Genomic DNA, 27,243 nt, shown 5'->3' on the forward strand with positions numbered 1-27,243 from the left:
TAACGGGTCTTCACTAGACCCGCTAAATTGATCCCTGCTGAATCGATTGCAGCGGCATCGATCTCCCCGTAGTGGAGACCAGCCCTCTGTCAAGGCATACCAAAAACGCATGTCCAAAGAGCAGGGACTGTCAAGATACCTAGGCTGGGCCAGTTGTAGTGAAGTATTTCTCTCAGCAAATTATGAAGATGAAATTGTGGCTTGTGGTTAACAGCAGCCATGAACACAAATAATAGGAGACACTGTAGTCTCACTGTGTAAAAGGAATAGCTCATAAACTCTGTGTTCACTTACCCATTCGAATAGCAGCAAGAAGATCACTTCGAGCATCACTGATCGGCGGCTGTGTGGATTCATGTCGTTTTGCCTCAGGAACTGTAAAAGCATGCATCGGGGAGGACGTGAGAGATGAACCTGCAGCAGGAGGACCTGGTGGGGGAGGAGGTGGGCCAGGGGGAGGGGAGGCTGTAACAACAAGCCCAGAAGGAGGAGGAGGAGAAGGAGCAGCAGCAGCAGCATAGATAGATCCAGTCACTAGTCCAGAATGGGAAGGTGGCACAGGAAGTTGAAGAGGACTAACAAAAGCAGTTTGTGCTGAAGGAATCATAGGGGGAAGAGGAGTGGGGGGAGGTCCAGTAGGATTATAATAATCCACCATCTGAGTTGGGAGCATCCTACATAAAAAAAGAACAAAAATAACTTTAAAGAACTGAAATATTTGTCAGTAAGAAGAGTGCTTTTCTGAAATGACTGAAATATTTAAACACTTAGCACTTACACAGTGGTCACCCTTTAAAATGTGCTCATTTTGCCTCAGGTACCATTAACTCACTCTTTGCAGCTTTCCCCAGCCAATTCCTTAGATTTTCATATAGGAATATTGCAAATACTGAGGGGTAGTGTTATATTGTTATCCAAGGCTGTTAAAATTTTTAAGGGCAAGCAGTATATAGGGCTTTTCATATTCAAAGTGCTTTTACAAACACTGTCTGAATCTACCTTAATTCTCAATATGTCTGTGAGATAGACAGATAGATGTATTTGTTTCTAAAGAATCATTTTAACCTCTCACATATGTAATGTGGGAAATTTCAATATATGCATCTACTTCTATTGTTTTCTTGCAGTTTTCAATATTTTTTGGCGCACTACCCTGCGGCTATTGTTCCTCGTGTACAAGAAAAACTTGCCACTATCCCTTTGTTCGGCAATGCATTGAAAGCTTTTCACATTTTACAGACATATCAATTGTCATGTTACACCCCATATTCTTCATGGAAATATGCTTATGATATGGATATGACATAACAAATATATTTTATGCAAGATGGGTTTTGTAAGGTATCTTCAGAAAGGTTATAATTTACTGAATGTGAGTATCCAATTTGTATGCATGTATCATTTCTGTATCTAAAGTTAGGAATATTGACTATGTAACAATTACAACTGTGTGCATTTGGAAGACACCCACCAGACAACAGGCCATCAGGCTTGATGGGCCATTAGGAAGAAACAATAAGACTGTGAAGATACTAATCTTTTTCCTTCCTGAGAGGCATCCTGGGACATAGCTGTGACACTACTAGGTCAGGTGGTCCTGTCACCTCGTACTAAACACCATCTTGGACTTCTAGTAATTTTCCATTAAAAAGAGGGGGAGGTCAAGACTGGGAAACAAAAGGTTCCCACCTTATGTAAATCTTATTTAAGGCTGGGGATTAAGGCAAACAGGACTCTTCTCCATTGCCTTCCTCCCCAAGAAGGAAGACTGCTGAAAGTACCTGAAGAGACAAAGGAACTGAGCGGTGGGAAAGGCAAGGGCTGAGTCCAGACTAAGACAGGAGTCTAGTCTGTAAAGAGAGATAACTGGAATTCTAAGCTACAGAAACTCTGCAACTTGCCTAAAACAACATTTAGGGTGAGAAATTATTTCTTGAAGCCAGTCTCTAAGATTTTAAACTTAGTATATGTGTTTTGTTTTATTTGCTTGGTAATCTGCTTTGTTCTGTTGACTACCTCTTATAATCACTTAAAATCTGCCTTTTATAGTTAATAAACTTGTTTTTGTTTATTATTAAACCTAGTTTGTGCAATTTATAACTGTGGGGGGGGGGCAAGAAGTTGTGCATATCTTCCTTCATATTGAGGGAGGGGGCGAATTTATGAGTTTACGTTGTATACATTTCTCTACACAAGACAATATTATTTTGGCTTTTATTATTATTACTTTCCAGAGGGGAGCTGAACTTGAGTGCTGGGCAATTTCCTAGCTGAGTCTTCTCATAGAGAGCTGTTTGCAGACTGTATGATTCTACAGCCGATGCATCCCTTCCTGTGTGTGTGTGCTGCCAGAGGTCGGAGAGCCTAATTCAGCATAACGGGGAGAGGGAGCCCAGGCTAGTGGAGCAGGCAGGCTCAGTGAAATCCCAGTATGTCAGGTGGCATCCCAGAAGGGGAGTCCAACCCGTCACATCAATGTTATTAAATACATTGTTCAGTATTTCAGTTTTTGACATTTCCCCACCTCCTTTTAGTTCACACTGTTAAATATACTTTGCAAATTAGCAAATTTCCTACCTACCTACCTACCTGAAGTGTTAACAGGATTAGTTAAGTTTGTACAGAGTTCTGAACATGTAAAACAAGTCCTAAGTATTGTATTATGATGATGAAAAATCCACATCCTATTGGTCTTTCCAAGAGCCCAGTAAATCAGAAGTTTTACCCATAGTCTGCTGGTACCAAAGGTACAGAGCTGTGTGGGCCATCTGAGGCCTGGGGTGGAGGTGGAGGTGGTTGTTGAGGTCTGTTTAAGGTAGCATGCCGCACTGTGGTAGCAGATGGTCTATATTCATGTTCAAGTCCCTGGTTTACACCCATATAATGTGGTCCATCTCCTGTTCCATATGAAGACATTACTGGCTGCTGATGGAGGGAATGATTCGGAGTAGCAGGATAAGAATAATCGGTAACATCGGATGCATGGGACCTAAAATTAAAGTAAATGGGATAGGGTGGAACAGAACACATGAGTGCAGCAGAACACTGTCTCCACTGCTAAGCAGTAAGGCTAATGACTGCATTGGGAATGACTTGTGATGGGTTTCCCTATTTTCATTATCAAGCATTTGTCAGACCATGGAAACTACAACAGCAGCAATATAATTATTAAGGCAACAGCCAGCCCCTGTTCAGATTCATGTAACTTCAAAATGAATTAATCTGACAAACCAGAGTACACAGAGACTAAATCTTAATCTGCAGGGCCTGCATCTTTTCAATATTTTGGCATATTAACTCTGTGACAGAATACTGTAGAATAAATCAAATTTAATTAAAAAAGCAAAACCAATAACAGCTTTTTTTTTCAGTCCTCTCCTAGTTGCAAGGAAACACTGATTTTATTTTTGACAACACAGAATTAATAACTGTGGGCAACCAGCTAAGTATTAACAATGAAAGCAGAAAGAGAAAGCAAGAATGGAAGCAGTCAGTTATACAGAAAAACATATTTTACCAAAGCAGAGAGAACTAATTTCAAAAGCTTAATCTTTAAAGGCTTTCTTGCTTTCTTTGCATAAGTGGTTTGGTTGGAAAGGCTGAGAGATATTGAAAAATGCAAATATTAGTTGAGCAGAGAGTTCATAAAGATGCAAAGTCTATGATGCTTTGTCAAATAAGCCCAAGAGAGGGAGCAAAAGGATCTCTTCATCCCATAACTGCACAGAGCTGTACTGCATTAGTAACAGTCGTGCGGCCTGTCACTTGGTTAAAACAGATAGTCAGTAAAATGATGCACGTCATCTCTAAGACTGGAAACAAGGCAAGCAACAAAAAGCCAGGGGTTTGAGTAAAACAAAATGACACACCCTTTGGGCATTTTGTCCTTTTTCATACTTCCTGCCTGCTCCAGTTTCTTTGCGTCACTCATGAACTCAATGCCCATTTTCCTTCTTTCCCACTCTTCTTTTCTTGTTCTTACTTTTCTCACATTTATTTGCTGGTTTCTATTTGGATTCAGCTTGTGTCTCTCTCTCTGAAGCACAACAGGTGTAACATAAATGCATTGTCATAAGTAGACAGTCTGGAAACTTGGATTTCAAACTTTATGGATTTGACTGGGACAGCATAAAAACAAAGGCTTTTAAATCACCTAAGCTCTGTATTAAAATATAACAAGATACTATGAATACAACCACATCTTTGTATGAGTTAGTTTATATATAGGCACTCTATTTATAGGCATTTCTATTTGCACTCATCACCATAAGACAACTTTTGTGAGAACTGGACTCTCTTCTACATTTACTTTTATAGCTTCATTCCCACAACGTTCGCAAGGTAGATCAAGGATAAAAGGGTGCATTATACAAATTACTAAATTTCTTCCTCACCCTACCACAGTCCCAAAACTAACCCACAGTTGTAGTGGAGATTTCTGCAATGCAGCATTGTTGAAGCCATGTTCAGTTCCAGGATATTAGAGACAAGGTGGGTGAGGTAATATCTTTTATTGGATCAATTTCTGTTGGTGAGAGAGACAAGCTTTCAAGCTACAAAGAGCTCTTCTTCGGGTCTGGGGAAGGTACTAAGAGTGTCACAGCTAAATACAAGATCAAACAGATAGAATGTGCGCTAGCTACTTATGCTAAACTAACTTACCGAAAACCCACCGACCGCTACGCCTACCTTCATGCCTCCAGCTTCCACCCCGGACACACCACACGATCCATCGTCTACAGCCAAGCGCTGAGGTACAACCGCATCTGCTCCAACCCCTCAGACAGAGACCAACACCTACAAGATCTTCACCAAGCATTCTCAAAACTACGATACCCACACAAGGAAATAAAGAAACAAATGAACAGAGCCAGACGTGTACCCAGAAACCTCCTGCTACAAGACAGGCCCAAAAAAGAAACCAACAGAACTCCACTGGCCATCACCTACAGTCCTCAGCTTAAACCTCTTCAACGCATCATCAGTGATCTACAACCCATCCTGGACAATGATCCCTCACTTTCACAGACCTTGGGAGGCAGGCCAGTCCTCGCTCACAGACCTTAAGCATATTCTCACCAGCAACCACACACCGCACCATAACAACTCCAACTCAGGAACCAACCCATGCAACAAACCTCGATGCCAACTCTGCCCACATATCTACACCAGCAACACCATCACAGGACCTAACCAGATCAGCTACAACATCACCGCTCATTCACCTGCACGTTCACCAATGTTATATATGCCATCATGTGCCAGCAATGCCCCTCTGCTATGTACATTGGCCAAACTGGACAGTCACTAGGTAAAAGGATAAATGGACACAAGTCGGATATCAGGAATGACAATATACAAAAACCTGGAGAAGAACACTTTAACCTCCCTGGCCACACAATAGCAGATGTAAAGGTAGCCATCTTACAGCAAAAAAACTTCAGGACCTGACTCCAAAGAGAAACTGCTGAGCTCCAGTTCATTTGCAAATTTGACACCATCAGATCAGGATTAAACAAAGACTGTGAATGGCTATCCAACTACAGAAGCAGTTTCTCCTCCCTTGGTGTTCACACCTCAACTGCTAGCAGAGCACCTCACCTTCCCTGATTGAACTAACCTCGTTATCTCCATACGGATTTATACCTGCCTCTGGAAACTTCCATTACTTGCATCTGAAGAAGTGAGGTTCTTACCCACCAAAGCTTATGCTCCCAATACTTCTGTTAGTCTTAAAGGTGGCCACAGGACCCTCTGTTGCTTTGTATTTACCTGTGACACACTTGGTACCTTTCCCAGGCCTGAAGAAGAACTCTGTGTAGCTTGAAAGCTTGTCTCTCTCACCAACAGAAGTTGGTCCAATAAAAGATATTGCCTCACCCACCTTGTCTCTCTAGACTTCGCAATAGAGGCAGGTATTTCATTCATGCAAAATTCATAATTCACATTGCTATAAGCATTTCAAAATCTGTAATAAGAAAGGGATAGTACAATGTCATAACCAACTTGATACCACAAATAATCCTCCTTCCTCCACCCACACCAAAATACCCCAGATCCTAGTGGAGGGGCTTTACAGTTCCTCCTTGGGGAAAGCTACATATTGCAACTATTTCCCAGAGCTTGCTTTCTTCACATTATAAAAATCTGAACACAAAGCGTGATGAATGCATGTTTTGACGTAACAGGGAAATAAAGGGAAAAAAAGGTAAATTAAATGTGACTCTTTAATCTCAAGGTCCCTGGAAGCCACGTGATAGGTGCGTTGAAGGGAAAAAAAACAGAGATGCAATAAATCTACATCTTGCAGTTGAGTAATGGGCACTGATATCATCCCATCAATTCAATCAGGCCTGGATTAACCAATGTGCCCTTGGTAAACTTGCACAGGGTCCCCATCTCAGGCCCCCCTCCTCCCTCCACAAATACTATGGGGTGTGAAAAGCTACACACACACACACACACACCAGTGCCGGGAAGAAGGTGGGGTGGGGTGAGGGCCCTGTCTGCATACTGTGGCAAGAGCCAACGGCCCAAAGCTGGGAGTCAGATCAGCCCCATGGCACAGGAGCTGCAGCAAGGTGAATGCAGGACAAGCTCACTCTAGAATACCCTCCCTGTCCCGGGGCCTCCCACCCAGGAAGCCCCCCCATTGCCATAGTGGGAGCCCCCCCATTGCCATAGTGCACAAGGCACCAAAATTCTTTTATCTGGCACTAAATTCAAGCAAGATTCAGATCAACATTTTGAAAATACTAACTTAAAAGAACTTTGCATAAAAAGAAAAATTAGAGTGATTAGCAGGACACATTTTTGGCAGTAGAAATTATGGTAAACTAAAATAAACTGGTAAAAAAATAGACAAGGGAAAAAGTCTGAACACGAACTCTTGAACCTTAACATTGATGGAAAGAGAAGAAACAAAATAAAACTCTGGCTGGTTTCCAAAAAGAGTCGTCATCTGGCAGAAGACTACAGCACACAAAAAAATTCAACGTTGAAGAAACAAAGCTCTGAGCAGATTCCCCTTCATTAATCACAACTATCCAGTGAACTGAAAACATCATTCCCACTCCTGCTCAGTGGCTGTTGCCCAATGGCCACAGCAAGTAAACAACCTAAACACTTACTGGAATTGTGAAATAGTTTGGCTTTCCACTAGATTCCAATTATTTCCTATGTTTCTTCTGCCTATCAATTAAATACGACACATAGAACAAACGTTTAGGGAAAAATTCTCTGTCTAGACCCACTTGATGAACAGCCTCAGATGTCTGGCTCACCCTTTGCATACAGATCTCCTACTGAGCTCAAAGGGAGTTTCATACACACAGTGGGAGCAGAATACTGAAGATGAGCTCTGTTGCGTGCACCTGAGAGAAGATTTTTGTTCAAAGTGTCTTGTTTTAAGCCATAACGATGCAGCTGGTTTTGTAGCTTGCTTTTGTAAAAAAGCAGAATGACAATAAAGAACTGTTCCCCAATTATAGCATCCCACTAAAGGCAAAATTATATACATCACCAGGTATTTAAAATATTTCTCACTTAAATAGAAAAACACTTGAAGAGCTCACAGATGACTAGATCCTGAAATGATTAACAGTCATCTTGCACAGAAAAACAACATTACTGTCAGTAGCAATAAAATGCATCAAGGTCAAAATGAAGGAAGAGACACTGGAACTAATAATTATATACAGATCTAAATCTTTCTTCAATTATACCTGTTCAAAATGCAAAAATAAAATATGAAGCAAACACCATCACACGAGTTAAATACAATGACTGAAGTTCAGTCAACAAAAACATATGGAGTGGATGTACAGAAATTTCAAGTAATTAGTACATATTTCTTAAATTTCACAGTACTTTACAAGCATTTTTGAGAACAAGTTTAAAATGTTTATGGTGTCTTTTCTATACTAACTGCTACATTCTCAATCTAAGGCTATTCGGAATTTCTGAACATGTAATTGTGATATAGCAAAGGGCTTGTTGTAAACAGACCTAGTATCTGGGGACAGTGATCCCTCTGAAGATGCTCCATGGTACACATTTTGAGACAACCTGTTGTCAGGTCTAAGCTCTTTGTCATATGCCATCATATTCCACTCCTGGCGCCTGTTCCTTGCTTTTCTAACCTTTTTCACCTCACGGGTTGTGCCATCTATACGCTTTTGCTCCTTATGTTCAAAGGAGAGAAAGCAAGCATGCAAAAGAGAGAGAAAAGGAAAGGAAAAGAGCAGGTTAAAATGCAGTTAGCGTGCACAGAAATAAGACTAGAATTACAGATAAAGCCAAGTCTACATAAAATTCCTCTGCAACGACAATGAAAGAGTTAAATATCTCTTTATACTATGGACCTGACAGAAGGTAATGTTATTCATTACTGTACTATTACTGTTTCTTTGACATACTTTTGTAGAAAATTTTAATTTAAGTAATGATCTTCACCTATTTCCCCACCCCCAGTAAACAGAATAATTGTCATTGTTAAAAAGATAAATTTTTTAAAATATTTCCTCACAATACATGGTAATGATGTATTCAGACAATTCTGAAATGCATCTGATAACACTTCTTAGACCTACAAATAATATAAATGCGTGTGTAAAATATAATCAGGATGAATTGCATATAAACACCAATGGTTTTGCATGCCTATAAAGCACCTAGAGTTTTGAAAGAAATATGGAAAAGTGGTAACTCTTTCCAGCTGCTATTAGATGCCACAATTTGAGATTTCCTTTGTAACTTGTTTGTCCTTTCATGTCTGAATAACAAATAAGAAAAAGAACAAAATTCCTCCCGCTCTCTCCTCACTCTCATTTCACATGATCTTATAGGAAATGAGTCACATTAATCACATTTCCTATATTCAGTTCAGTAATTTATTTTATCACAAAGCTATTAGACTGTTTCATATACACCTCTACTTCGATACAACGCTGTCCTCGGGAGCTAAAAAATCTTACCACGTTATAGGTGAAACCGCGTTATATTGAACTTGCTTTGATCCACCGGAGTGCGCAGCTCTGCCCCCCCTGGAGCACTGCTTTACCGCGTTATATCCGAATTCGTGTTATATCAGGCGCGTTATATTGAGGTAGCGGTGTACTTGAGATTTTGGTGTAAAACTCCAAGTACTTTCAGTGAATTCTTTCTTTCTTCCTCTCTTTCCAGTGCTATTTTAGTGCTTTCACAAACATCCACAACCCCAATGGTAGCTATCCTGCCCAACCAACATGATGAATACATTTAAAAAAAAAAACTTAGAAATTAAATAAACCAAACAGATTTATTAGAGGGTCAAGTTTAGGTTGTCTAGTTGTTCCAGATTATTTAAGATTTGTACCTTTATTGAATGAGCACTGGAATCTAGACTTGGATAACATTTACCTCTAACTTTCTTGATTTACTGGTTCACTTTAAATCTAGAGACTTTTCCAAAACATTTAATTTCAGTCAAAAGGATTGGGAAGGCTTGTTACAAAACAGAACTATATCTGCATATAGGGCAGTTTTATTTTTATCCTACATCAATAGTGACATTTCTTTTTATTAGCATGCAAATATCCAGCAAATAATTCCACTGCAGCTCTGATGATGAGTATGTGGGGTGATGAATTCAGAATTCTAGAGGATATTACTACTTTCAAAGAGAGTGGTCTCTCTCTCTCTCTCTCTCTCTCTCTCTTTAAATAAAATGTATAGAGCCCTGCGTAGATACAACATTTGTATACGCATCCGATCCGCAAAAACGGTCCGTGGATAAAAAGCAGATTTCCGTGGATTTGCAGGGCTCTAAAAATGTAGTAGAAGCCATGTAAACAAGTAGGTGCTATAGATTAAAGATAGGGAAGGAGTGTATAGTCTGACTTTCAGAAAATAAGTGCTTCAACAAACATGGCAAATGTATTGTTAGAGACCGGAAATAATTAACTTCAGCATAACACTTGCATTAAAAAGGTTAGCAAAAATTATGCACAAAAAGCAGCTGCAATGAAGTGATAGGGGTGATATAAGGAAATAGCTTCAGCATGTATCTGCAGTACTTTGAAGAAATTTAAAAAGTTCACCAATAGTTAATATATTAACTTGAGTTTACCAATTGACAGCATAAGATCACATCAGAGATCACTGACTGACTTCTTAAATACAACTGTAGAAAAATCACTGAAACACTTTATAGTCTTAAAATTATTAGTTAAAATGAGGTACATCATTCTTCAGGGGGAATACAGAGGAAAAAACAGAAAGTGGGGGGGAAAAGATCACATAATTTTTTCCTCAAAAACCTGTTAATGACCACTAATAAATGCTCATCAAAATTCACTTGATTCACGTTTTTGATTGTAGGTTTAAAAATGGTAAAGCAAACATTTTGACAAATTCAAGTACACTAACCTCTAGTTCATTACCCTACTTTGTGTGCAAAGCATAACAGTGCAGAATCGGAGACCTTATAGTAGTTTTTAAACGCATGGAGGATTTTAAAAAAATTACACTTTTGTTCGGAGAGAACACTGTCATTTGAAAGAACCATCATATTAAATGTTCATGCATGCCTCCATGAGTTTCCTAATCCTGTAAAAATAGGGTCAACAATGAATAATAGGTATCAAGAACTTCCTATGGCCAATATCTCAACCACTTAAGGCAACTGTCCCACAGATACTCTGAAAACCTGAATCTGTGCGTGATGATCACTTTTTATCTCTCTCTGATTGCAATGGAAATTGAGGCAAAGAACTTCACAGGATTAGACCCTAAATTAGCATTCTATTTGAATGTCTGGTTTTTAGCAGACTACACAGTACTACACATAGTTCTCATTTAGAAGACTTGTAGAGATTTTACTCTGATAAGATACAAGTCATTTGTGGAATTCTCTTGTACTGAATTCTATGTGGCATTTCAGCTATAAAAATGTAAATTGTTGTCATTGCCGCTTGACTAAATACATTCAAATACATCTAAAAAGTTGCCATTCTGTGAAGTAGTTAAGTACGCTCACGCTGTCTTATTAACATAGCACTTGCAGTTTTAAAGATTTGTAACAGAGATCTCAATATTCCCAAACTTTGTTTTTATTCAACATACAGTATTTAAGATAAACAAAAAATATTTAATCTGTAATCTGAATTACAATTTTTTATTCTTAGTCTACATAGGGTCTATTTTTGATCAACAAATTAGTTTAAGAAGACAGCATCATTCTTAAAGTGCATGGGTATTCAATAGGGATGGATAATTTGTCTTAAATACATATGGCATGTAAAGCACTAAGACCTGAAAGTAAATCATATATAAAAAGGGATATAAGTAACAAATTTAAGAAATATTCCTCTAGCGGAATTCAAGACACAAAATACAATTCTTCAGCTAACAAAACAAAATCTTGTCATCTTCTTTCCAACAACATTCTAAGGGTCTAGGACAGTTTCTCTCAAACTTTTGTATTGGTGACCCCTTTCACACAGCAAACCTATGAGTGCCACTTATACATTAAAAACACTTTTTTTTGTATTTAACAAAGTGGGGTTTGGGGGTGGAGGCTGACAGCTCGTGACCCCCCCACACATATAATAACCTTGTTACCCCCTGAAGGGTCACAACCCCCAGTTTGAGAACCCCTGGTCTAGCATGATTTAAGATGCATGTCTTCACACTGGCATCAGGAGAGCTATTCGATATGTTTCTGTCAATCATCTGAGATAATGCCTTATTCCTCATAGCAGCTTTATATTTTTCCTTTTTCAATTTTGTTTACTCAATTCAAGTGCCTCATAAGATAAAATTGTGAAGGTATATAGACTGTATTTTTGGAAGTTTACTATATTACCCTTACCAGGAATACACTGGATCATAACTTCGATATTGTGGCTCTCCTAAGAAAATAGTTAAAATCTGCACCCGCAGGCACAAAATAAAACATAATGAATGAATTAAATTATCTAAAAATGTGCCCCAGAAATTTGTTTATGAGAATTATCACATTTATAGAAGTCTCTGTAGAATGGGTTAAAATTTTCCAAATGAAAATTATTTTTCATAGAATGATGGCCTTTATAAAAATTAGACGCATTTGTGAAAAAATTGTTTTTTCTACATTATTTTTTTAATAAACTAGAAAACGAAAAATTTACTTGATTTTTTCAGTTGCTAGATTTTCCTGTCCTTCCCATTTTTCAAAAGTATAATGTAAAAAAAAGAAGGGATTGGAAAGGATTGGAAAAGAAAAAAATAAAAATCAAAAGATGCAGTAAATAATTTTCTATAAAAATGTTAATGAAAAATATGAAAGAAATTAAATTATTCCTTTTCTAACCTGAAGAATGAAATAATTTCTAAGTTTGTCACAAACGTATTTTCCATTTTTCAATAAGCTCTAATTCTCTACTTTGCAAGCATTTTCTATCAATAAATTCCCCCCTCCCCCAACACACTCATCAAAATATCTTCAATAATGATATTTGTACATCTATTTAATGTCCTTTTCTATCTCAGATGAATTGGGCCTTCTACAAATTCTTGTTTCAGAGTGGTAGCCGTGTTAGTCTGCATCAGCAAAAACAACGAGGAGTCCTTGTGGCACCTTAGAGACTAACAAATTTATTTGGGTATAAAAGCTTTTGTGGGCACGGACCCACTTCATCAGATGCATGGAGTGGAAAATACAGGAGCAGGTATAAATACATGAAAAGATGGGAGTTGCCTTACCAAGTGTGAGGTCAGTCTAACTCAGGCTCTATGAGCAGCAATGGGAACAGCAATTCCACTTTACGTTATGTTCACAGACCTGGTGAATGTTCTATGTGATTTATGATGCTGAGAATCCAGTGGGGTCAGAAGGACTTTCTGAATTTGGAGGAGTGAAGTTTCACTATGGTGACTCTTCACTTTGATTTAGAGGCAGGTGACATATGTGCATTCTAAGTTTTAACATGTGACTCTCCAAATCAGCAGTCTGATAGTCCTTACTTGGAGCTCTTTTCTTCTGGAATCCTTTAGACCAATTAGGCCCCTTCCCTGGTATCCAGGAGGGCATCATGTTGGATAAGACAGGCAATTGTTGCTTAATCTACCTTTTCTTCTCACTCTCCTTTCTTAGGACTGCATGAAGAATCTTATGGCCCTTCCAGAGCTTCCTCAAACCAATCAGCAGCAAAGCGGCAACATGAATAAGCATCCACTAAACTCTTCATCCCATGCAAGCTAAAAACAAACACTTAAAAAAATATATATGTGTACATCTTCATGATAGATGATGCACATGGCTCTGACCTATGCTAGTCAAATACCTGAACACATTAGTAAAAATTTGGAAGATTCTTCTCTATGAAGAACTTTAATTTTTTTTTGGCTTTGAGGGGGAGCAGGAGTATCATTCCTAATACACATCCACTCTAGTTGCTGATCCATGAAATATCTGTGCTACCTTACTCACCAAGTCTTCCAATAAAAGCAGAAAAGTGAAGAGTCACAATTAAAGAATATAAAGAAATAGGGTAATTATCTGAAATTTGTGTTTTCCTGTGGGTGTGGGGTAGCTGGATAAAGAACCTCTAATAATGAATATAAAGATAAAAAAACATTATAAAACATTACAATTTAAACTTCATTCCTATCAAGGCATATACTGTTCCCAATGAAGCAAAGATGGTTGATTTCCTGTATACTAAAAAGCAGATAATAGTAAGGATTTAAAGAAAACTATAGCTCTGTTTCATTCCATTTCCAAGCCTCTTAAAGCAAAAAGAGGAAACTGTAATCAAAATTCTAATGCGAAACCTACTATTTCAGTCATATATAAGTAGCAAAAGACTTTAGATATATACATAAGCTAAGCACAACCTAGCCTGGACAAGTGCACATGCATAAATTCTGTACATATATTCTACACATTTATTATACCGCTATTTACCTTTTGTCTCCTCTTCTCTTTTCGTTTGTCTTCTGTATCTTGTAACATTTTTTCTTTCCAAAGATCAAAAAAATAGGAGGGATCAGTGTAGAACTTCAAACCATCTTTCTTATCATCTCTGTAAACACAATGGAAGAAAAGCTTAGCAAATGTCAATAATACATTATTTAAAACTCAAGAGGCTCAGTTTTGAGGTTTGTTGGTTTAAGCTTAGTCCCCATCTATCGTTTAACTGTAGTAAGCTAAATAAAGTACAGTGCACGTAATTTTAGTTCAACGTCTATAAAAGATCTCCGGAGCAATGTCATCTGTGTAAATGAACCACACTACCACTCTGAAACGAAAACATATCTAACAGAATTAAAAGAAGTCTTTGAATCATTATTTGAGGACTTGAGTAACTCAGACAGATGTTATGGATCTATTACAGGAGTGGATAGATGAAGTTCTGTGGCCTGCCTTTCTGGCCTTAAGGTGTATGAGTACAGTAAAGCAAAATCTCTCAGTTACACTTCTATACAGTACACTGTCACCAATGTATAATTATGCAGCACAAACAGATATGTAAAATACTTCATTATTCAGCTATTTATGAGCACTGGATTAATAAAATTTTAATTTAATTTTTAAATATTCAGCAATTAAAATTATCTACAATTATACCTTCAAGGTAATGATACTAAAAATATGCTGCAATCACTCTGATATATGTTATTTATATAGAGCTTTTTCAGATAAGTTACTGAAGCACAAGCGTGTACTTTTTGCAGAAATATTGTACAATCAGAAATCATAAGGCATCCTGTTATAAGCACTAGTTATATTTAACAATCACTCATATTTAAGCAATCTAATACCCAAGACACTTTAAGGAAAGAAATGATAACGTATTACCCAGAATACCTAGAAAAAGACTTAAAAATGAGATTCTTTAAACAGACTATTATAAATCTAATGGAAACTAGAGAATGAAGTCCTGTTTACTACTGCTTACTGTACCTGTCTATTTGCCAGGAAAAAGTCAGGTAATGCAAACAAACAGCAACAGCACCCAAAACTCAAGATAAACAGAATAAAATGGCAATTACTATATTCTTCCTTTTCTTTACAGTATTTATATACTCAATGACAACCTCAATTTTGTGGTACCAATCAGGTTCAGATTTACATTATTCTGAAATGGGATGATTTCAACCAGAGTGCAGGAATGGAGTACAATTATTCATCATAATTGTAAGCTACCATACGGTTATTTTACAGTATGAAAATCCAGTTGTCCATTCAGCATAATCCACAAAACTCACCATATTGTATGTCCATGAAAAAATTACCCATCTCCACTTCTTAGGTTCACTTCCAGATATTAATTTTTTGAGAGAAGAAACTATCTGCACTCGACAGGTATGCATAAAGTGTCCCTTTTCCACTGCACCAAGGCGGGGCTGCTGCTCTCTATCTAGGTATTTATGCCACCACATTCATTGGTTGAAAGTCATCTGGTATGGCAATAACTTACAACACTCCTTTGCACATGGATAAATTAAAATAGAAATTAAGTGACTTATCTAAAGCTATAGAGGAAATTAGTCTAAGAATGAGGTTTAGAAATTGGGTGCGTCTGGCTCACAGTTCTGTGCTCAGACTGTGTATCTTTAATATAATAATTTCTATCGCTGCTTCCATATACAAAGCACTGCAAAATCAAATTATGTTACATTATATCCAATGAGCCATTTTCCACATTCATAGAAAGCCAATCTATGAAACTAATAATATGGTTTACTTTTCAAATACCAAAAATATTAACATCTAGAAATTAATAAATTGTTACCATTCAGTCTGACGAGGCCTTGCATTATTTATATTTATTCCGTTTGTTAACATTGTATCATCTTGCAATGTGCAAAGGGTGACTCAAACTATTACCTCGTAAAACCTGAGGATACACCTGAAACCCTGTGTTCAGAAATGCATCTGTACTGTATAGTTACCTACCCATTCTCCTCTATACTGCTCAGAATGTATCTAGCATTAAATGAGATGAATAGCACCGTACAAGAATTTAGGCACTGACTGTATCCATACCTATACGGTGTAAGAATATTCAATGGAGGTGGTTTGTCACTCTGATTGTAGATGTCAGCTACTGGATTAGGAATGCTGTTCTTTGAAACAACTTGCTGGTCCTGTATGGTCGAACTTTTGAATGCTTTTTTCATGTTGATATCCTGTAATGATACTATTAGAGAGGAAAAGAAGATATTTAATTGTGGATATTTTCCAATATTACTACAGACCAAAAATCAGATCTAATTTTTGCAACATTAAAAAGAGTTCTTTATTTGAAAATATTTCAAGAAACTTTTCAGTACTCATATGTAGTAGCAAAACTGAAGTAATATTTATACATTTAATTTGTATAGTAAATCATGTCAATGTATCACGTGAGAACATCGGAATTACCATACTGAATTGGACCAAAGATCAATGTACAGTAACTGCTCACTTAACGTTGTAGTTATGTTCCTGAAAAATGCAACTTTAAGTGAAACGATGTTAAACTAATCCAATTTTCCCATAAAATTTAATGTAAATGCGGGGGGTTAGGTTCCAAGGAAATTTTTGGGGGGCAGACAAAAGGTATTATATACTGTACAGTACTGTACTGTACTGTGGTTGGGAAGTGCCCCGGCTTACCTCACACAGGCACAGCCCGCTGCAGGCAAGAACACTAGGAAGCACCTTCGCAGCAGCAGCAACAGCTTCCCCGGGAAGAACAGGCGCCGATTTTGCCGGGGGAAGCGCAGGCCCGCCGCTTCCTGTCCCCGCTCCACTCCAGACCCACCGCTTCCCACCCCCACTCCACCTCCTCTCCGGAGCATGCCACATCCCCATTCTCCCCACCCCCACCTCGAAAGTCCTAAGCACTGCCAAACACGGCGCTTCCCCACTCCTCCCGCTCCCTCCCAGAAAGTCCTAAGCCCTTTGCCATGATAAGAATTGACCACCTAATCCAAATCTTTGCTCCGTCTCCCACCTAATTTTTGAGCAATATTTAGCCTCTCACTCCATGACTACCTAGCTTCTTTGGTAACTTCTAAGCAGATGGAGGATTTAGGAATAAAACCTTGAAACTTCAAGTCCCTCTTTCACCTGGCCAGCACATGTGGGTATGCAAACATTTGTTTTTGACACTCAATTCTTTTTTAAACCTATTTGAATGTGAAATGATATGATCAGAATTATAGGCAGCTTTTTCAATCAAAATATTATCCTCAGCAATTAGCTATCCCATTCACTATGGTGTTTCCAACAACGACATTAGGATGAAATCTTCCTAAAAAACATTTTTCTACTGATATTAAACCAATTGGGAGTATTATGGTGCTTTCAAAACTGTGTCTGATTAATAACTGATTTTACCGAAGTGAATTTTAGGAATTAAAATAGTTTGTGTGTGGCTCATTAATTTGAAAGATCATTAGCAGCGTCGGGGTAACTACAGAAAGTACTTTTGAGTGGAGTCTCCTGTGACCCTCAGATCTAGTCAATCATGAACGTCAAAACAAAAGCTGCTCTGAGTGTCTCTTTACAGCTTCATAGGCTGACCAGAAACTATCCATAATGGAATAAATGGGCTGATGTTTTTTTAAAAAAAATTAAAACTAGTTAAGTGAATTTAGTGCTCCTGCAATGTACCAGATTGAAAGACCTGAAGATTGAGGTCCTCCAATTTATCAAAGAACAGGTTCAATATAAACATGAGTAGTGCTAGTTTCCTCACATTTTACCATAGCAATGATTGGTGCCTCAAACCTAAGATGCAGGAGGCACCTGAAGATAGCTCAGTTTCTCAGACTACTTAGTTCTTGACCTCTCTCCTGAGATAGCCAAAAAGTGTTAAGGCCAATTCTGGGATTTTGCAAAGCAGGTATCTGTTAACTAGCAACTGGACTGAGATACGCAACTCTTTACATACAGCAGGCAAAACAGCCATCCCATATAAGAACTTTGAGTCACTAGCAATCTAGATGTGAAAAGTTTCATATTTTTCCAATCTCCTGAGCCATCTAAAAGTTTGCAAAATTATTTGCTAATTTTAGGGAACCGTAATTTACAGGGAGATATTGATAGGACCTCCATAGTACGTTGCCATACTCTTCCAGTAAAGGGAGCATGTTCAGCAGCTGCTTCAAACTCTCATGTGCTTTGTGGCCTGAATGAGGAGTTGGCAATTTGTCCTGCCAGCTTGATGGGCTCCAGTTGACTCCACTCACTGCCGGCATTAGAGGCGAGCAATCAGGGAGATTGCCTTGAGCGCCATATTAACACATCTGTGAAGAGAGGGGCCAAATTCTTCTGTTTTGTTTTGCTGGGGGGTTAGGAGGCAAAATACCTAGGGCTGGCCCTGACTAGGCTGCCTCAGACATGGTCTGCCTCAGTAATACCCTCACTGAAGACTCGCAAAAGACTGATTTATATTTCACACTAGATTCTTCTGGAAAATCCAGTTGCAAGATATGAGGAACATACAATTCCTGAAAGCAAGCATGTGATTACAGTTGCATATCCACAGTGTGTGAGTTCCTTTAATTCAACTTGAAGGTATCCTTTGTACCTGAACGCCATTTCTGGTGTACAAGTGAAACATAAATCCTAATATAGCCCTAATTTTTTTAATCACTGAAGTCAGCAGCTTCTTTAAAGAGATCCATTTTTATACGTACACAGTTGGCATTACGATTCTAGTAAAAACCAGCATCAAATTATACAGAGCCTTTGAATTGTTTCATTTAAAAAAACCCAAGCTTTTCAATGTTAGGAAATTGAACTTGCAAACAAGTTTGCACATTTCAGCTTTTTTTTTTTTTTTTTTTTTAAAGGTAGGACATAGGAATATGTTTTTAAAATTATTTAATGCAATTTCCTCAAGTTTCTAATGCATATTATTAATGTGGTCATTCATTTGTAATTATATACATAAACAAGTGATGCTGTAATTTTGGTGTTGATCCAAGGAGGTGTAGTCTCTGGTGATTCGAACTTTGTATCATATTAGCTAGCTAATATTACATAAATCTCCATTTTCCTTAGGGAAAGAAGATTATAACAGCATTGATTAGAGCCAGTCATACTAGAGACACATTGATAATGAACGTCAATGCTAAGCTGCAACACCCCCTTTTAAAATGAGAGGGCCAAATGCCCTAAACCTTTTAATGGTTTTACGATTTGGAAAAATTTCATTAATGACTTAATTAAATAACTTCTGATTTATTAAGATGACCTAGATCATGAGTGTAAGAGCTATGTCTCCTGTCCTGAAAGGCAAGGATTGTATCACAAAGTCCTCAAGAGGTTCAAAATATTTTTCTCCAATTAACCTAATCTGATTTTTTCCAGCAAGCCCTCCTAGTAAACATGATGAACTATCAGTTCAGCATTATTCCAAAGGAAAAGCAGTGATTGTTGTGTAATTAATTACTGTGACCTTGTCAACATCACTTCTGGTTCAGTGCTTTTATGCAATTACCTACCCTCTTCCACTGTTGAATCCAGCTGGGTAACTTTGACAGCAAGGCGATCAATTCTGTCTTGAAGTGAATTTGCTCTGATGTAGAAGTTGTTGGCCTCATTAAACAACTCACCAAATATGTCTTCAGCATGCTTGCCTGTAGAGAAAAAATAGAGAATGCCATCTGTTAAAGACTTATAAAACACAGGAAACACTGCTTCAACAGCATGATATTACAGTTAAACACTCATAATAGAATTACAATATACAGACGTACTATGCACTTTAGCAATGCAGTATTACATCCAGAACAGTTAAATACAATGCAAATGGTCAGACAGATCAAAATAAACTTAAACCATCTCCTTAAGTAGCTGAGCTGCTAACAAAAACATGTAATCATTAAAATCCACTTCTGTGCCGAAAACTCCATGGTAGCCAATGTTATTGCTATCTTTTAAAAGGTTCCAGAGTCAATCCTGGGAATAGTAGTGAGCCACAGTAAGTCAGGTGTAATTTAATATATTTATTAATCGTCTGAACAAGAGTGAGCAGCACGAAGTGGCAGAATTATGTTAAAGTTTTAAGTTGTGCCCTATAACCAGGCTTCACTGTACACATGGTTAATTAAGGACATTCCAAAAATGCCCTTCAGCACTGTGTATTGACTGCTGGGTTGTTCAATGAAATCCTTTTGGCTGTTTCGGAATCTATTGCTGGAGAGTGAAAGATGTCCACATTCTAGAACCCTGGAGGAGCCTCCCCTTTCCTGGATCCTTTATTTGGAAAAGATAGTCTATTAATTTAACAGTGACAAGTGATGCTCACAGAATAGTGATGAAGGAAAATTTACAATATTCTGATTTTATTTTCTCTCTTTTCTGAGTGGGGGAGTAGAACCTCCACTAAATGTGGTATCAAAATCTGTAGATAACATGATGAGCTAGATCCTGAGGTGCGCCCAAGCTCTGCTTAGTGCACCTAGTGGGGAGATATACATGGCATTGTGCCACCTTTCTGCCCTCCACCTCCCGCCCCCCAAAAAGTCTAGCGGACAGCTGACAAACAGTCATAAGGACCAGAAAAAAAAGGGAAACAAACTTTTAGTAATGCCTCTATTTAAATGTTCATCTTCAGGCTTCAGAATTAACTTTCCATTAAAATGAATGGTCTGCTTGCAGCTCAGAGTTATTGTTTCAGTGTACTTGTAGATTTAATAAGATAACACTGCATCTGTTCACATTCAGAAGATTATCTTTACAACCAGAAGAGCTAGGGAAAAATATGTTAAAAGTCTGCATTTTGCAGAAGTTATCTATATGGAGAAACTGCTCCACTACACCCTTCCCCAGGCCCTTTACTGGCTTTCACCGATTTCCTCTGATGTGGCTAAATCAAAAGCTAAAGTTTACAAAGTGCTTTAAAAAAGGAAAAACAATATATAAGTGTCAGTTACCTTAAAGGAGGTAAAAGAGATTATTAAAGATCTGCTTGTGAATAATTTTCTCTTTTGAACATTGAAAAATATTTTTCAACGGTACTCACTGCTATAAAAATGAATGGTGAATGGAACACTAACTTCCTGCTGACAACAACAACAATCTGGTAAAACAACAGTGTAACAGATAACTCAAATGAACATGGTCGCAAACCATTTCTTAGACACACTTAGCTTTTCTAGCTGCTCAGAACATTACTTTTTAAATTAGATTTTTTAATAATACATGTAGTTGATAAATTGGAAAGCTGAGAACTTGAAAGCTGTCTAAAGTTAGGAGGATCATAGCTTCCATATTAAAAACTGATTGTGCTATAAAAGCCAACCGTTTAAAAACAGGATTACATAGCTTCTGGAAAAGCTAATTATTAATTTGCAAAAAAGAAAAAAAATAGTTACTTCACTTTCAAAAACAGCCAGAAATCTATGCATAAGACATTCCAAAAGTCAAACTGCAATCACTCACTACTATTTCTGGATCAGTGTTTTTACAAGCAGAGGTGATCTGTTAATCCTTAATTTTAAAAGCTCCTCCCCAGCCACCCCAAGTAGATAAACAAATTGAAAGTCCTCTCCACTTCACGCAAAAAAAAAAAAAAAACCCTTTCAATCTCTACTGTTTCCTTATAGTTACTGTAATATCTGACAGCACAAGGCAGTTCCTCCCTGCAGTTCCAAGTATCATCCTCGTATTACTCCATATTAGACTCTTCTTGATAAAGTGGCTTGCAAAATATACTTAAGTCTTTTGAGAAGCTCACTACTACTTTTCATCAAATAATATGCATCATGATATTTCTCTCCAACGTCTGCAGTAAATAACTTGTGGGACATTTGTCTACAAAATGTTCATGCATCTGTAGTTGATCTCTGGTAGCAATCTCTGCAAAAATCAATTGCAATTAATTCCCTACAAAAATCTGTATTAACATATTGAATAAGATGTCTCTGAAGTTACCTTCTGAAAGAAATGAAAATGATTAGTGCTGGTTACAGAAAGAAACAAATCAATGATGCAGATGAGCCTGAGAAGCAAAAACCTATCAGTGTTAATTACAGAGACTATCTTCTTTTAAGCTTATTTCTTGTGCTTGAGGCCGCTAATATGCTTCTAGTATGTAAGGCAAGGTGGGCAAACTACGGCCTGTGGGCCACATCCAGCCCGTCAGACCTTTTACTCCACCCCTCAAGCTCCCACCAGGGAGCAGGAGTGGGGGCTTCAGCCGGGGGATGGGGTCTGGGGCTTTCCCCATTCCGTGCGTGCCGTGGCTCTGGAAGCAGGGGCAGCCAGGGGGCTCCGCATGCTGCCCCTGCCCCAAGTACTGGCTCTGCAGCTCCCATTGGCCAGCAACCACAGCCAATGGGAGCTGCGGGGGCAGTGCCTGCGGATGGGGCATGCTTCCGGGAACTGCTTGAGTTAAGCGCCGCCTGGAGCCTGCACCCCTGAGCACCCCAAGCCCTGATCCCCCTCCAAACCCTTTGATCCCAGCCCGTAGCACCCTCCTGCAGCCCAACCCCCTCATTCCCAGCCCAACCCCAGAGCCCGCACCCTCAGGCACAGCCCTCACCTCCTTCCACACCCCAACCGCCAATTTCGTGAGCATTCATGGCCCGCCATACAATTTCCATACCGAGATGTGGCCCTCAGGCCAAAAAGTATGCCCACCCCTGATGTAAGGTGACCTCAAAGTAAGAGGGTTTCAAAGCATTAACTGAACAACTATTTAGCTAACTGTGAAAGCCTATTACTAAAGATAGGTGGTAAGCAATGGGGGAAGGGCAGCAAAGGAATCTAAACATATGAGAGAACACAACATTTTAAAAAATGATAAAAAGGAAAAATGAATGTAGAAGAACTAGCAATTTAGTTTAGTACATTAATGAATTTATAAACTAAATTCAACTTACGAAGTATCTAATGCAAAGATTACCAAGGGCTTTTTATATTTACATTTCAGATATAATCAGCAGTGGACAGCAACTATTCTCCCTTCTCTGTGTACAAACATGGATAAAATCAGAGAACAAAATAATCTGTTCCCCATAATGACTCTTGTCTGGCATATACAGTAGAAAAAAATATTTAAACTCCTTATCAGCTGTGTTATAGAGACAGGTGGAAGAGAATTTTCATAATCAATCAATGAACCTCACTTAATTCTTGGTGGTCTCGTTCAACACTTCAACTAAATGGATCCCCCAAAGAAGCATTTGCCCACTATACAAAAGGGCCATGAACATGAATGTAGCTGAACGTTTTCGTCTTGCATAGCCAAAACTATTGAGAGGCTGACAGGTTATGGGCTAAAAGAAGAGTCCTTAACTATATTGTGTAAGTAACAACAGTATTATTAAAGGAAAACAGTATGATCCAGTGAATAAGCAAAGAGTCATCTGCCCCAGACTTCGACTTTCCTACTGGCTGAAGTCCTGCTATCACACTGAACTCCACTAATCTGAGGTGATGAATTTCCATCTCTCTAAGAAATTAGATAATTATCAAACAGGTGAGAAGAAGGATGCAGAAGATCATTCCAAGATCTCGAGAGCTTCATCAAAATGTCTTTTTTGAAGATGCAGCTTGTGAGTAAGACAGACATACTAGAAACAGGATGTTGAAGACCTATGGCCAACACTGAAGTTTTTTCAATATCATCAAGCCTTTTGTTAACTGTTGATCTTCAAGATCCCCACGTGTATCTTTAAAGCCTTCCCCAACATGACTTGGTCAACTGAATCAAATGCAGTCTTCAGATCGACATACACTACATACAGGGGCTTCTTGAGCTCGTGGTGTATCTCCAATAACAAGCGAAGGGCCCAAACGGTGTTTAATATGGACTTGTTAGTCGTAAAGCCTGACTGTTGGGGGTGACGCTTCCGATGTAGCAAGGACTCCAAACGTACCAGCAGAATATATGCAAACACATTCCCTGGCATGGGCAACAAGGTGATCAGTCTGTAGCCCTTACATTCACTGTGTGGTCCTTTGCCCTTATAAAGTCAGTTCACAATACTGTCCCTCCAAGTGGTTGGCAAGGTTCCAGTTCTTCACGCCAGGCAAAAAATGACCAGAAGTGATTCCGCTACAGGGTCAAAAGAACATTTTAGCAGCTATAAGGAGATGCCATCAGTGCCAGATGCACATCTCTTTTTCAGTTTGCAAATGGCACGCTTCACTTCATCCAAAGTTAGTGCATCTGTACAAGCATCTGGGTCCGAAATCACAGTGACTGCCAAATGATTCAGCTCCGGGCAAGCAGTGTTTAAGAGCACTGTGATAATGTTCCACCCAGCATGAGAGGATGTCATCATCTGATTTACATGGATGGCCTTGGCTATCATTCAGGATGCCATTTGTAGCGACTACCTCTTGACCGCTGAGGTTGCAGATCACACGGAATGTCAGCTTTAAGTCTCTCCTGGCTAAGCAGAGTTCAACTTCATCTGCCATTTGGTTAGAATATGCCTTGCGACTGTGAAGTGCCAGGGCATTGAACTTTCGCTTCAGCTAATTATGACCGTACCTATCGCCTTGCTGGTGGGCTATGGCTTTCAATTTAATTGTCTGAAAGGCCTCCTCTGTTAGCCACGGTTGAAGAGCTGGACATCTACAGCTTATTGGTGGAGGATGGAGGCGAACAGAGACCAAGTGCCCTCAACCTCATCTGGCCATCAGCTGGAATCTATTGCTGATGTCGATATAAAACCTGTTACCTAAACCTGGCATGCAGAGAAGTGCACCAATGTCAAACTTCTTCAACTGGGAGTTGAAAAATCTGGATTCTGTGTACCCATCCACAAGTCATTTAATCGCTAGTTTCCCAATATTCAAATAGGGATGGATGTTACTTTATTTTGTAAAGCACTTCCATAATAGTGCTTTATAAAGAGCCAAGTATTATCCTGTGTTTTTAATATTTCATGAAGTTGTTTTAAAAATCTTGTTTTGTTTATTTCATCCCTGTCATATCTTTCATAGCCATTGTAATTTTCATGCAATTGTACTTTTTGCTTAAGATTATTTCTGTTACACTTTTCCAATTTTATTTTCTGTGTGATCTTATTTATTTGCTCCACTTTCTCCACACGTTTGCCCACGTTGTTGCAGTTGTGCCTAAATAATCCCCTTTCTTCAACTTGGCAAGCCCTCTCCCAACCTTTCAGTCTGACAGGATTTTGTTTTTCCTCACCAAGTTCCACTAGTGTTACTACCAACCTATATTTCTCTGCCTCCTCATCTCCCTTGTGAGCACCTCTGCTTCTCAGCCAGGCAGAATTATCTAAACATTAGTTGACTGATTCCCCTGTCAAGCCATATTAGGGAACACTTGACTGGTGACTCCAATGTGGGAATCTGGGAAACACCCTGAAACCATGGAAAATACAGGAATTCCTACATATGTCATGACTGCTAACAGAGCTGCAAATTATAACTACTGGCAAATATATATTTTCTTTTTGACTAAACATTGGTTTTATTTTGAATTTGTAATGAATACTAAATTAAGATGGCATTTGCTACTATTGAGGTGTCCATCACAAGGATGAAAAATGACACTACAATGTTTAAGTAGCTACAATTAGCACAACATTAATCTCAGTTGAGAAGTAATGTAAAAGCAAGCATGATGGCACAGGATAGGATATAAGAGTTCACAGGGCAGCAATCTGAGAAAGTGAAAAGAGACTTGCAATATATTAATACTACTACTATAAAAGTAGGGTTGGCAGAATCTGATTTTTTTATAGTTTTGACTGATAAAAAAATGCTTAAAAATAAACATTTTTATCTATTTAAATTTTCACAATTGTGGGAAATTATGGGAGGGTCCGACAATTATTTAATAAGAGTAGATTATAAGATTCAAAATGTTGATGTTTTATAACTGTTACAAAACAAACTTTCAACATCACATGCAAAATATACAAATAAAATATTCTTAAATCAAACCCTAGTAAGTTTTCAACAGCATTTATATTTTTCCATCAGTGTCGGTGTGTGCCCTGAACAGGGCCGGCCTTTGGGGTCTGCGGCCAGGGTGGTTACCCGGGGCAGCTTCCCAGGGTGGCCCGCCAAAGAGGGTGCCATGCGCTGGCCCAGCCTAGCGCTATACACCTCTACCTCGATATAACGCTACCCAATATAACACGAATTTGGACATAACGTGGTAAAGCAGTGCTCCGGGGGGGGTGGGGCTGCACACTCCAGTGGATCAAAGCAAGTTCGATATAACACGGTTTCACCTATAACGCGGTAAGATTTTTTGGCTCCCAAGGACAGCGTTCTATCAAGGTAGAGGTGTACTTGTGCGTGCTGCGGCCAAGGGGCTGCGCCGCTGGTTCCTCTCCACCCGGCCCAGCCCCAAACCCCCACTTCTCTCTGCTGGCGCCGGGTGGAGAGGAGCCCTCAGCCGCTTCGGCTCTGCTCTGGCCCCACCTCCTCCCCCAGGAGGGTGGTGCGAGCAGGCGGGGGAGGGGGACGCTCAGTGACAGGCCAGGGTCAGGGTTTCTGGCTGCCCCAATTTCATGCAAAAATTTAATTCAAGCCTGGTAGTTCATATGAGAAATGTGAAGGATGAAATAGTGTGATGGTTCTCTTTTAGTGGGAGCAGCACATGGCTGGTGTTTTGGCCAGCTTTGGCTTTTATTAGCTGTTTTTACACACACACCCACACCACACCCCCCTTCTTCCTCACACTGTCCCTCCCCTCCAACACACACCAGAGCTCCCTGCATCCAGGTCACTTTCCCCACCTGTGCTGTGCTGTGAGGCCTCAGCAGCTACTGCTCTTGTTCCCTCTCCTTACGCAGCCCAGGCAGGGAAAATGACCTGGATGCAGAAAGCCCTGATGTTGCTCCTCACTCTCCTCCCCCCGCCACCTCCCCCTAGGGTGTGCAGGACAGAGAAGCAACAGTCCCAAGGGGAGCGAGCAGCAATGCCAGCTGCTTCGTGCATCCAGGTCAGTTTCCCCACATGGGTGCAGGAGGGGGATGCAGGGGTTAGGAGTGAAGGGGGTTATGGGATTAGGGGTGCAGGAAGGGGAGCAGGCCTTTGGGATGAAGGGAGGGTGGGAAGCCTGGGGAGCCCATGGGGACCTGGGGCACCAAAATGCAAGTTTGCCCAGTGTGCCGCCATTTTCCCTAAGGCTGGCCCTGAAATCAACATTTACCAATCAAAATCTAATCCTTCCAAGCCTATATAAAAGTATCCAAGATGGAGAGTTAGCAGCCAGCATTTTGTATGCACAAAGCTCAAGGAAGAGGTCTGAATCTTACTGGGGTCTTGTCTACACTTAAAAA

General features: G+C 39.2%; 1 protein-coding gene across 36 annotated transcripts in view; it reads right to left on the bottom strand.

The window, feature by feature from the left end:
- WASF3 (WASP family member 3) overlaps window positions 1-27,243 on the bottom strand; it is a 159,395-nt gene that overhangs the window by 3,507 nt on the left and 128,645 nt on the right. For 31 of the 36 annotated variants that reach the window (XM_005286675.5, XM_065581415.1, XM_005286678.5 and 28 more), the window contains 6 exons: window positions 19,465-19,599; window positions 16,013-16,166; window positions 13,928-14,045; window positions 8,008-8,183; window positions 2,726-2,989; window positions 295-674 (listed from right to left, as the gene is read on the bottom strand). In XM_005286675.5, coding sequence (XP_005286732.1) covers window positions 295-674; window positions 2,726-2,989; window positions 8,008-8,183; window positions 13,928-14,045; window positions 16,013-16,166; window positions 19,465-19,599 — 1,227 coding nt within the window. Of the gene's footprint in view, window positions 1-294; window positions 675-2,725; window positions 2,990-3,869; window positions 4,037-8,007; window positions 8,184-13,927; window positions 14,046-16,012; window positions 16,167-19,464; window positions 19,600-27,243 lie in introns of all 36 variants that reach the window. The other 5 variants (XM_065581419.1, XM_024105423.3, XM_065581417.1 and 2 more) reach the window with 1 other exon arrangement.

This window comes from Chrysemys picta, chromosome 1 (assembly GCF_011386835.1).
Source record: "Chrysemys picta bellii isolate R12L10 chromosome 1, ASM1138683v2, whole genome shotgun sequence".
NCBI lineage: Eukaryota > Metazoa > Chordata > Testudines > Emydidae > Chrysemys > Chrysemys picta.